Genomic DNA, 13,065 nt, shown 5'->3' with positions numbered 1-13,065 from the left:
TATTTTTTCTCCCATTTATTCCATAGGAGTGAGCGCGTGGGGTTGCGAGTGAAGGCCAGCCATCCGGCTTCTGGAGAGGACATCTGGGCGGCGGGCTGGGGGGACAAGGGCTGGAGAAGCAGTCTGCAGCTCTGGGGTTGTCTCACCTGGCGGAGCGGGGAGGAGGGGCGTCTGCAGGTGGCAGACTGCTCACCTCCCACAGGGATCTTCAAGCCTCGCCATCCAGGGTGTCGAGATCTCGGTGTGTAAGAAATAACATCAAAGCAAACCTATGCTTTGCCTCAAAACCCTGGTCTGGTGGATAAGTCCTCTTGCAGTCCTGAGCATTCATCCAAAGGCCCAGGCCATGCTGCACACCGACCATGTTACCCTCCCCCTATGACGGCAGAAGGAATAGGATCCGAAGAGCCTCCATGGGACTCAAAGAAAGTGACACTGGACAGCCAACCTTACCAGGGACCTAGTCTTCCCCTTGGAGAAACCACTGAGTGCACACTTCCCTCACCACCCAATGAACGCAGTAGACTTTATTTTAAAATGTAATATACACTTCAGTGGACACCTGTAAATATCAAACAGGGTACTGGTGGGTGGCTTGGAATTCGGGGCAATCAGAGCATATGTGAACCTGCAGCAGCTGACGTCACAGGCCCCAGCAACAGGACACCTCCTGCCGAGAAGGAGCCTTCTAATTTCGGGTTTTCCCTGCCTCGGAGCCTGGTTTGGTCACGTAGCCACTCTGGGTTACAGTTCCCTGGCCTTAAAATAATGATACTGAGGGGCACCGGGGTGGCTTGGTAGGTTAGGTGTACGACTCTTGACTTTGGCTCAGGTCATGATCTCACCGTTTGTGGGATCTCACAGCGTTGAGCTGTGCGCACCAGCAGTGCAGAGCCTGCTTGGGGTTCTCTCTCTCTCTCTCTCTCTCTGTCTCTCCCTGCCCTGCTAGCTCACACCCTTTCAAAAATAATAAAAATAAATAAACTTAAAAAAATAAAGATCATATAATCAATCTCACTGCACTGCTATCCTAACTAAAGGAAATAATACACTGACCAGCACCTCGCTAGAGTAGGCACCAAATTACTGTTAGTTCCTGTCCTGTACCATGCCAGTGGTCCTAGTAAACCCTTGACTATTATTTGAAAGGTGAGGTTCCCCATGAATGAAACATCCCATGAGGCTCATACAATCCTCCACCTATACCTGAAAGGCATCTTCGGTTATCCTGAGATTCACTGAGACTTTGTCCCAATTTTCTAGTATATATTCAGCTTTCCATTATGTAAGGATAATGCTCCTTGTCTTCCCTCAGTTTGCTTCCTCACTAGTCTTTCATTTTGTCTCTCGCATTCTAACGTGGTTTGCATAAACTGGACAGGAGCCAGATGTTTGAATGGGATCTGTGAGAAATTTGAAGCCAATGTGACAAAGAGGTAATATATAGAAAGCTCTTACAAATCAACAAGAAAACCCATGACCGCCTGACAGAAAAATGGGAAGAGGCATAGCAGACAGTTTCACAGAGGAAATGCACATAGCTAATAAACATTGGAAGGAAAAAAACAAGTTGAAAGTCGCTAAGTAATAATCGTAAATTTGCATGAGATCAATTTGGCCTATGAAATTGGCTAAGGTTTTAAAACTAATACCCAATACTGGTAGTAAAGCGAATAACATTTCCTGGGCACCGTTGTGCCGATGGCATGCCAAGCCCTTGGCAGGAGCTGCTGGTGACACAGCTTTAAGAGATGCTTTCATGTCCTACCTGTAGGGTAATTTGGTACAAACTGGAATTTGGCAACCTGTGTGAAAAGTCATACCTGTTGACCTAGCAATTCCATGCCTGCGAACTTACTTTAAGAAGACTCACAAAGATGTACGAGCAGGAACGTTTATCAGTGTCATTTGTAACAGTGAAAACTGCGAAACCACTTATCTAACCAAGAACTGGAGAAGAGTTAAACAAATTATGATACATTTATATAATGTATCTCAACCTGTACTTAATATCGTGTTCTTGAAGAATAATTGAATTTTAGCAGAAGATAATGCCCACAGTAAAAAGCTTATGGAAAGAAAGCAGGACATAAAGTTGTATGTACCCAAATATTCCAGTTTTGGCTTTTTTGAAAAAGAAGTGTTTCTAACTTAAGAGCGCTGACTTGTGAGTTCAGATCCCTTCAGGGAACAGGTGGAAATGGCAGGAGAAACACTAACCCAGGCTGTGGGGACAAAGGTAAACCAGAACCTACAGGCCCCAGCTAAGGGCGATTAACTCGATGTTCAGATGATGAGGCAAAGCCGGACCGCAGGATGAAAGCAGCCCAGGGGTCTCGGGTTTGCAACCCACCCCTGGATTCCAGAACCGAAGCAAGGGCCAGCTGAGGCTCAGCTTGTGGGTGATTTTTATTTCTTCTTCATCCTCTTCCGAGAGTCCCATATTTTCTCCAAATGAACATCGGCTCCTTGTATAACCAGAGGAAAATGGGTAAAAGTATATGGTTGTTGGAAGGTAGGAAAGGACTGGGTGGTCTAGCACGTGAAGAAGTCTAGATCAAAGACAGGGAGGATGGATGCTTTTTCTGGTTTCATCTTGTTGCACCTAGAACATTCAGCTGCACCTGGTTGAACTTCTGGAAATGGGAGCCCCTCCCTTCTGAGCTGGAGCCCACACAGGGCCCAAGAATCTGTAGGGCCTGGTGTATGAATAGCGCATCCTGGCATGCCAAATGGGGTGTTATTCCCAGCCCGCGCGCTGTGAAATCTGCTCCCTATCTGTTAGATGCAAGAAACAGGGTTAAAATCATGTACACATAGAATGGCACGGTCTGCCACCAGTAGGGGAAGAGCTGATGGAACCTTGGAAAGAGGAAGGCAGTGGTGGTGACAAGAGTGAAGACGTGTTCCCTGGGGTGTTTGGGGACACACAGGAGCTGCCTTGCAGCATTCAGAAGCCACTGTTGCTGGGCCGACAGCTCCCTGGCTTCCTTGAAATAAATTTGTGGTTCCTGTTGAGTGTCCAGCTCCATTTTGCAAAAGTTGCCCTAGCCGATCATTTTGCTTATGTGTCTCCTGAAGCCCAGACTAAAAATAATTAAATTTTAAAAAAATGGGGCACCTGGGTGGCTCAGTCCATTGAGCATCTGGCTTCGGCTCTGGTCATGATCTCACGGTTCATGGGTTCGAGCCCCACATCGGGCTCTCTGCTGACAGCTCAGAGCCTGGACTCTGCTTCGGATTCTACGTCTCCCTCTCTCTCTGACCCTCTCCTGCTCGTTCTGTCTCTCAAAAATAATAAATAAATAAAATTTGAAGCCCAGACTAAATCAGCCCGGGGCCGAAGGGCAGCTGTGTGTTCAGGGACAGACCGGAAGCTTCAGGTTCCAGCAACTTGTTAGCTAATCTCCAAGGCACTTCATCAAATTCAAAATGGAAAGTAATCGACTGGAGCCTGCATTTCTGAATCTTCTGTATCACTTTTTTCTCCCCCTGATAAAAAATCATCAAGAGAATTCAGTTGGTCATGTGGAAGAATTTGTCCCCCCGAATGGGGTCCGAGCGGGCATACCAGCCCCACCCCTAATACACACACAGCCAGATGCTCAGAGCTTCCTGGAATTGCTGATACATCTCTTAACTGGGGTTTATAAAACCCCATGAGGGGCCTGATCGGGGGAGCTTAACTGATTTCTGTGAGAGCTGATGAGTAAAAATTCGCACTGCGTCGCTGAGTGTCCCACGCAGTTAACAATAAAAGAGGCTTAGAGAGTATTAGGACTTAGAAGCCGGTGCTCCCGGGAGGCTCTTGATTAAAGTGAGTCAGTATTGACTTGGCCCTTGGCTGGGCCTAATGCTCCGAGGATTTGCATTTCACTTGCCTGAGCTGTTACCACACAGGCCTTTCCAAACCCGTGGGGTCCTGTCCACTCTAGGGGGTGAATGGCTCTGGAAGGTAAATGATAAGGACCACAGGGTCTCATCAGGTCCTGCAGGATAGCAAGAGGGGAGGGGAGGGCAAGGGAGGGGCGGGGCTGGGAGGAAGGCGACACCAGGAGGAAACCAAGAGAAGTAGAATCAGAGAAGTATTTTCAGTGTCCTATCTGCACTGAGAGGGTTAAAAATACTAAACAAACCCTGAGCACATGCACATCACAATGAATTAAATTTCCTTCCATTTTCACAAGGAAATTGGAAGTCCAACCACAGGAAGGGACTCAGGGTCAGGGTTAAATCATAGTATCAGGAAGGCTTGAGTTTGAATGATTGTACCCTTAACTTACAAGAAATATGACCTTGAGTAAGTTATGTGACCTAAGCCTGGGTTCCCTCAATTATAAAGCGGTATGATTGTGGTACCTATCCCACAGGACTCTGAGGTCCACATGTGTGTATGTAATAAAGTTGGTATGGTGCCTGGCCCATTCAGTATAAGCCCTCAGTAAGTTATGCTTATTCATTGTTTTTATAAGGCAAGTTTTGACCAAGTGACTCCAACACTAGAAATTCCTACACGTGTGGGCACTTTGCCTCCTCTTTTCCATACATCTCTTCATACTTTAGAATCAGGGGGCAGAGGAGGAATTCTATTATCGCTCAAGGTTACAAATGGACTAGGAGCTAGTGACAAAGAGAAGGTAATGATCTCATGAGAGAGTTGTAATTTTTATCGCACTACACAGTAAATGTAATCCAGATCATCAGGGTAACTGGATACCAGCTTCTAGAGCCTTCCTCCCAATCTGCCCAGGTAGATTATATTTTCTTAAGATTTTTCAAAGCTGTGTGTGGCACAGGAGGGTCACAAATGCATACTGAATGGATCCAGATGAGAAGGCACTGGTGGTTTTTGTAGAAGCCATTCCTGAAGCATTGGTTTTCCTTATACCTTAACTCTGTTCTGAAAACTATCATTTGAGAGATTTCTTCCACAAAAAAAGAGCTGTATCCTCAGGGTCACCCCGTCTCCCCAGAACCAGCCCGAACTCCACAAATGGACAGAGGAGAATCCAGAAGCAGTAAAATGAGGCAAATGACCGCAACTGCGCTGCTTTTGTACCTCCCGCTGTTTTAACCACGCAGATGGTCTTCTCTAGGCTCACTTGTTGCCTTGAGGGACTCTCACCCTTAGTGTTCGAGCTCCTTCATCCATGAACACCTATAGAAGAATGATAAACTTTGTCTTTTCTCCATGCAGATCCAATAGTTCAGCAAGAGGGCCCAATGTGGGCAAGTGGCACGAAGCTCAAGAGGCCAACTCAAGAGAGAAGACGCTTAGACCCGTCCTCACGGCTAACGACTATGAATGGGAATGCCCCTGAGAGAGCCACAAGAGGAGACTCGAGAATTCTTTCCCAGGATGAGCCACATGCAGGCCTGTCTCAGGCCTTCCAAGGAACAAGCAGCCCTCAAGTGTTGAGTGAGTCCTTGGGGCCACCACTTCTAGCCGCCACCACAGGAGTGCCAAGAAGGTCACCCTTTAGGTTCAGAGACAAAGACTTTTATTCCATCTTATCATTAAACCCTGGAGGAGAAAATGAGGACACCGAAGAGGAGATCCTCCTAGAAGAAGAACTTTTGTTGGTTGGTATGCGCCCACCTCGTTCTCCTCCCAGTCATAAGAGAAGTCGATTTCATAGGACATCAACCACTCAGGCCAAAAGTAAAACTTTTGAAGAAAGTTCTGAAAATTGCAGCGTTCATGTAGTAAGAAGAACTGAGTCCAGTCGTGGCTCATTAAGAATGAGCAATTCAACGGAACCAGCGACAGACCAGCTTCCTGGGGAGGCAACGGTGTTTCAAGACCCCAAGCCGCCCAATGGAGGGCCTCCTAAAGAGAATGACAGTGATGACAGTGAACATGAGAAAAGCACCTCTCCTTCAGGGGACACCAAATCCACAGCTAGTCTAGATGAAGCCCTCAATGCTGAAAATGGATTTAGAGATTGTACTTCCATGGAAGATAGGCTTGGTACCCACGATGATGAAAGAGATTGGCATGCCTACTTAAACAGTTCTAGTAATTCTCCTGACGATCTTCTTTCCGGTAGATCAACAGCTCCAAGATCACCAGTGAATTCACCTTATACCACTGCTGGATCATTAATGCATCCTGCCATGAGAGATGATATTCCAGAAGACTCGCCAATGTCATCTCCATTCGTTCACAGTCCAGACCCAGAGGGAAACTCAAGGTTTAATGTTCGCCAACAATTGTTCCCCATTAGAAATAGGGATCCACTTGCCTGTGCTGAAAACCACGGTTATTTTCCAGCAAACAGAGCACCTGAATTTGATGACAGAGGAGCAGAAGATATTACTTTAACAAACCCATCCCAGGAAACCCCAGCATGTACAGAAGAGCTCTTACTAAATCCTGAAAGCAACGTGTCCTTGCTAGAGCCTTCCAGCTCCTCTCTATCAGGAATGAACTTGCAAGGCCGTTTACATGTGCCTGGGTCCCTGCAAGGACCTTTTACTTTCTTTACAGTCTCTGGTTTCCCAAGTCAAAATGATAACGGGAATGGAATGGCAGCCTTTGCTTTCACAGATGAAAAGGAGGCCAATAAGATAAAGGCAAACCCTGAAAAACTCAAGAAATTGCAAGAAAGGTGAGGAATTTCCGTTAATGATATGTATATACTTTTTTTATTCCATTTTTTCCTGGTAGAAGTAAGCAATGCCTTCATTAGAGCATCATGGGAATTTTAAATTCCCAAGGAGGATGGGCCCTTCCTTGACCTTTTAATGATTGTTTTTATTGACAAAATTGTCTATTTTGTTGTTCTTAAAATGTATGTATCATGACGAAATGTTTGGTGTGCCAGCTCAATCTCTCTAGTATTCCCCAAACGTTTTCTCCTTGAACGCCATAACTTTAAGGAAGGCTGGTTTGGTAGGCATAAGGGATTTTTGACTGCCACATAGGGCTAGCTCCTGTCCCGGGCAATTAGGAGCCAGGGCTTTTACAGAAAGGTTGCATTAACTCCACACGTGAAGTTCACCAGCCCTCCCTCACGGGACTCTCTCCAAATCCAACCGACAGTTCTAGGATTTGAATCTTTCCGACCAAAAGGCCGGTCCCCAACTGTTACCATGGTTACCTCGGTTCTCTGAAGGGCTATGCTGGGGTAACCACTGGGTCCATTTTGTGTGCTCGTTCTCACGCGTGAGAGAGAAATAGGTGTTTTTTCTGGATTGCCCTTTTCTCTGATCTTCCTGTCTTGTACGATGATTTAGGGATATTTCACAATATCCACAATACGTGAAATCTGACGCCTTTTAAAGCTATCATCAGACACGAGGTCAGGATTCGAAGGTTTTCTTTATGATAGGTGCTTCCACGCCCTGATGTTGGCTTACTGATCTGGAAACGGATTCTGTGAATGCCAGCCGCCTTTGTGTATGTTAGTATGGCTCATTTGGGCCATTAATTATCCTATTGATATTCATTGTGAGTGGGGAAATTCCAAGGCACTGAATTAGAATGCAGGAGGGGAAGAGAGACCCAGGGCTTGGACGCACACCCACCCCTCCTCCGGGGGTCTGTTATCCAGCTGCAGGAATTAAGTCACTCTCCTGTTAGCAGTACCTTTTCCTTTCCCTGGTATAGGAGCCACCAGCAGACCAACGGACTCATGGGTCAGGGCCAAAAGGCCTCACACTCACCCATCTACACCTGCTCCAAAATACAGCTTCAGACCCACTTGTCGGGAGGCTGGTTTTCCACCAACCTGAAGTGATGCCTTGGAGCTAAAAATGATTTCTTTTAAAAATACACCCGCTTCTTGGCATGGCAATGCATTAAACAGCTAGGAGTTATGGACTTTGTCTATCAGACACCTTTGTTTTCTGCATAAACTAAATGTTATGCTTTTCTATTTATCTCAAAAATGTTCATTCTAGAAATATGAAAAATATAAACTTGAAAGGAAAATCACCTGTAATCCTATAATCCAGAGATATGTACTATAAAAAAACTTTGTTTCCCGTCTCTTATCATTGCATATAAATGCAATTTTTAGTAAGCATTGGCTCATATTTTATAATATGCCTCATTTAAATATTTCAAGCCCATTTCTCAATGCCACTTATACTCTTCAAAAAATTTTCCTTGGTTACTTTAATGCATACAAATAATTAGAGAATTCAAAATAAAGCAAAACCCAGATGCTACTGTGCTTACCTTCCACCTAATAGAACTTTACTGGAGCCCCTGAGTCCCTCACCCACCTGATCTCCTCTACTCCCTCCCAACTCCTGTGCCCCCAGGAAACCGTTCTTGAATTGCATTTATCATTCTTTTGCTTTTAATTTTTTTTTAATTTTATTTATTTAAGTTATCTCTACACCCAATGTGGGGCTTGAACTCATGATCCTGAGACCAAGAGCCACACACTCCTTTGACTGAGCCAGCCACGTCCCCCTCTTGTTGATGTCTTTTAACGAAAACAAATTCTTAATTTTAATGAAGTCAAATATATCCATCTCTATGAATTGTGATTTGTATCTTGTTATCTTGATAAAATCCTTTCGTAATGGAGGATTGTTAAGATAGTCTATCTATTTGGGGGCGCCTGGACTGATTTTGGCTCAGGTCATGATCTCGTGGTTCATGACTTCGAGCCCGTGTCAGTCTCTGGAGCTCAGAGCCTGGAGCCTGCTTTGGATCCTGTGTCTATCTCTCTCTGCCACTCATGCTCTGTGTGTGTGTCTCTCTCTCTCTGTCAAAAATAAATAAATATTAAAAAAATTAAAAAGATATTCTTCCTGTTTTCTTCTAAAATCTCTACAGTTTCACTTTGAACACCTAGGAGTTGGTGTGAAATGGATTTTGGACGTAAATGTGAAGTGATATGTAATATGTGACGGGAGGTACGTTTGATGAATGCCCAACTGTCCCAGGATCTTCCTTTGCTCACCTGAAGAGCTACCTCGATCTTGTAACTATAAATGTATGAGTCTGTTTCCGAGCTCTCTATTCTGGTCTCTTGCTCTTTTTTTTTTTTCCCCCCCAAGTCCAATACCACATCACCTTAATGTCTGTAGCTTTTCTAAGTTCTGGCAGCCAGTGGTGCACTTCGGGAGCCTTCCCCACTTTGTTCCTTAAGAGTCCTGGACTACGCATGTTTCAGAATCAGCTTGTTGAGATTTTCACTGAAACAGAGTTAAATCTGTAGATTATTCTGGGGAGAACTGATATCTTGGAGATACTGAGTCTTTGAAAAATATGACCTATCTCTTCTTTTGTTTATAATAATAGAACACCATAATTCTCTTCCTTTTCATTGACTTCTCTTTCCTGAGGAGAAAGGTCTCTTAGGAAACTGAGCACACACATCTATCTCCGGAGCAATGCCCCATTTCTTCCTCTCCTTTGATTTTAGTCTCGAGCCAATTTTCCTTCCTTGACCAGACAGTCACCAGGCCATGCAGATTCTAAATAACAAGTCTTGGGCTTCTTAAGGGCCTCCCTACATGAACATCAATCAGCTAGTCTTCACTCACCATTGATTAGACACAAATACATCTGCTTACATTTTCACTAATTCCATCTTCATCGGATTCCAGCAGCTTACATTCTGGAATGTTGGCAAAATTGCTTAACACGTGTTAATGCTATTGGTGAGTTCATGTCCAGGTTTATTGGTTCATTGTCATCCCCAACCAACATCTACTGAGGGGCCTCTGTGTGCAGATACTCTGCCACACACTTGATGCACTTTGCAGACCAGTGACACTGCCATCATTGCATCCGGGATGCCCATGACCCCGTTAGGTAGGTAGTGGTGTGTTGGCATCACATGGCTTTATATATGAGGAAACAGAGACCTGAGAAGCTTCAAGAACTTGCCAGAGTCACCAAACCCACACGTTTCAGAGGCAAGCTTCAAACCCAGACCCCCTGCCCACAAATCCCACTTACTTGACGACACGCCACACCTCCAACTCCTTCACAGTGGCCACGATGGGGGGGGGGGCGGGTAGGAGCACCCAGGCATTTCCATGGCTTTCCTCGGTAGCCCTGCCCTATACCTCTAGGTTTACGGTGGCACTGCTGGTTCTCCTGGCTAGCTCACACGTACCAGTAGCTGCAGAGGAACCCGATACAAGACTTTGTGCACCTGCTCTCAGGAACCTGGAAGAATTTTCAGCAGAATGGGAGAAAGCAGGGGGCCCAGGGACCTGGAGGAGCCTCCCCTTGAATGTCCTGGGAAATGGTATTTGTAGTTTGTAGAAACTGCAAATGTGCAGACCCCTGCTCACCAGGGCTTGTTTTCCATTTAGTCTCCTGGAGGAGGACTCAGAGGAGGAGGGAGACTTGTGTCGCATCTGTCAGATAGCCGGGGGTTCCCCAACCAACCCCCTGCTGGAGCCTTGCGGCTGTGTGGGAAGCCTGCGGTTTGTTCATCAGGAGTGCCTGAAAACATGGCTGAAAGTGAAAATAACATCAGGTAGGTGGGGAAGCAGAAGCGGCGAATGTGCCCCAACCTATAACTAATCCGAGACACCACACCGTGTGGCACTCCGCGTGGGGACAACCGTTCCCTCTCCTCCGCAAGCAGTAGCCGGAAGAACCGTGGCCCCTGAGCCCAGGGCTCTTGCTCACAGCCCTGATGGATCGTAGCGCGTCTAAATGCTGCCTTTAAATTATGGGAGGGAAATGAATTTGTTTTCCAAGTCTGAGAGAAGAATCTTGGCTATGCTGTTGAATCTTACCCCGCTTGAGCCTGAGCAGAGATGCTAAGATTCCCTCCCGGGAGGAAGGAAACTAAAATGGGTCAGTGGTTGAACCTCAGCAAGCGCACTGCAGCCATGCCCGCTCATAGACACCTGGCAAAAACAGTTCTGCGTCCTTTTATTTGTGGGGGAAGGAGGGTGTCACCTAAGAAACTGAGCAAAGCTGCATGTGGCAGTAGGGGCAGGAAAAGAGCACTGATCTAATTTTCTAGAACGTATTAGATAAAGAGATTTCCATGTGCTGGCTTTGTCAGCTCTGTCTTGCAGATCTTGTAACTGGGTGTGAAGCCCTTTCTCAGCTCCCTGGTGGGGGGGGGGGTTATAACCCAAATACGCCGCCTGGGGAGGTCAGCTGTGGTTTTCTGGGCAGGAAACAGGGTGGGTTTCTTTAAAACATGGTTTTAGGAAGAAGGGCAACTTGAACAACAACAACAAAAACAAAAAACAAAAAACAAAAAACCCCACAAAAAAACAGAACAGCAATGCAAAGAACTCATTACAAAATAGCTGCTATGTCTTTCAGAGACAACTCCCTGAAAACCTTTTACCACATAGCCGATTCCTATTTCTCTCCTCTTCCTTGTTCTCCTCCTTGGTTATCACTCTTCCAGGAAGCCTGGGAGACCTAAAAGCTTTCCATGAACCATGAGACAATCAGGTTAATCGTCTCCTCCCTGATCCCTTGTTCACTTTCTGCACCTTCCCGAGCAGGGCAAACAAACCTAGCACCTAGCACCACCATCCAAGCTGCCTAAACCCATCTCCGAGTAGTGGGCTTGGTACTCAGTCCTTCAGACAGGGAGGACACAAGGGGACCTTGGCCACTAATGACCCTGTCATACAGTGTTTTATCTTACTGCAAATTTGGGCCAGTTAAACATCTAGCACAGGAAAAGATCGCTCGTGAAACGTGCAATGAAAGCGCCGCTAAGTGCTTGTAAACGCCCGAGTCCGTAAGGGCCTGTTGAGTGGGATCAAGATCGAAGGCACATGGGACACACAGTAGCCTAAAGCACTACAGAAAGGGGCTAAAAGAAATCCAGCAAACAAACTGCAGACACGGGATTACCGTTCATCCTTGTCTTTTGAAGTTCTCTATCATGTTCTATTTCTTTATGTCCCCAGGGAGGCAAAGCAGACCTGGGGTACAAAACTGCACCAGCGCTATCTTTCCCAAATAAATGCAGGTTGCCAACCAGTCCTCTAGTTTCTAATGCATAAAAATAAATACCAGGACATCATTAGCAAAACCGCAGCACCTACGTGCGGGGAAAAGACGCTGGGCGTAGTGTTTGCTTCAACACAGCACAGTTTCTGCATCTTCCATCTTCACTTTGGGGAATAGGAGAAGCGGAGAAAAAATGCTGATTTAGAATGCATGATAAAAAAAATTTTTTTAATTTAAAAACTTTACAAAAACCAACAATCCCACAACAACAAAGGAAGACTTCTCATATTTCTTTTCCCAGATGAGACTGAACTCAGGTGCTGGCTGCAGAGACCGCTGCACTAGTTTCCACACAATGGCCCCTGGCTCCCTCACCCTCTCAGGTGTGAAGTCATCTGCGCAAGAGTAAAGGCAGATTTTTTTTTAATGTTTTATTTATTTTTGAGAGAGAGAGAGAGAGAGAGCGTGAGCAGGGAAGGGGCAGAGAGAGAGGGAGACACGAAATCTGAAGCAGGCTCCAGGCTCTGAGCTGTCAGCACAGAGCCTGAGGCGGGGCTCAAAACCACAAACTGCGAGATCATGACCTGAGCTGAAGCTGGACACTCAAGCGATTGAGCCACCCAGGCGCCCCAAAGGCAGATTTTTAAGCCGCAGACTGAGAACAGCTTCTGCCATCAATGTGGCCCTCATTTATTTATTTGCTTAGACCTGTGTTAGGTCAGAAAAACAACGGTCAACATTCACTCTTGGCAAACACCTGTGTCACAGATTCTCTGCCTCTGTGTAGCAATTCCAACTTTATGAACCAGTGTGTTTATATTTACACAGAAAGCAAGACCTATTATTTAAAAATCATGAAAATTTGGCAAACCATGCAGTATTTAATATATAGTAGCAGAATATTTACTATTGAAGCTTGAAAAGATGTGAGTTCTTTGTGTGCAATCTTTCATTTATGCATGTGAGAGGGTTTCTTTTCTTAATATTTTTACATTGTAGTACTTGTTTTCCTTGTTGGGGTGTTTGCTTATTTAATACATTCCATCAAGGACAGAAATTACATGCTGGGGTTTTTTTTCCCATAGGAAGTGTGTCTTGGGTTTTTCCCTTATTATTTTCTTTACTTTTTTTTTTCCTCTTCTTTTTTTGGTGGTGGG

General features: G+C 45.5%; 1 protein-coding gene across 4 annotated transcripts in view; it reads left to right on the top strand.

Annotated features, from left to right (window-relative positions):
* The window catches only part of MARCHF10 (membrane associated ring-CH-type finger 10), an 85,157-nt gene that overhangs the window by 52,283 nt on the left and 19,809 nt on the right, over positions 1–13,065 (top strand). For all 4 annotated transcript variants that reach the window (XM_029928926.1, XM_029928929.1, XM_029928927.1 and 1 more), the window contains 2 exons: positions 5,198–6,611; positions 10,288–10,454. In XM_029928926.1, coding sequence (XP_029784786.1) covers positions 5,198–6,611; positions 10,288–10,454 — 1,581 coding nt within the window. The remainder of the gene's footprint in view (positions 1–5,197; positions 6,612–10,287; positions 10,455–13,065) is intronic.

Source organism: Suricata suricatta, chromosome 17 (genome assembly GCF_006229205.1).
Source record: "Suricata suricatta isolate VVHF042 chromosome 17, meerkat_22Aug2017_6uvM2_HiC, whole genome shotgun sequence".
NCBI lineage: Eukaryota > Metazoa > Chordata > Mammalia > Carnivora > Herpestidae > Suricata > Suricata suricatta.
Note: the sequence above shows the minus strand (reverse complement) of the source record. Positions and strands in the feature narration are given on the sequence as shown.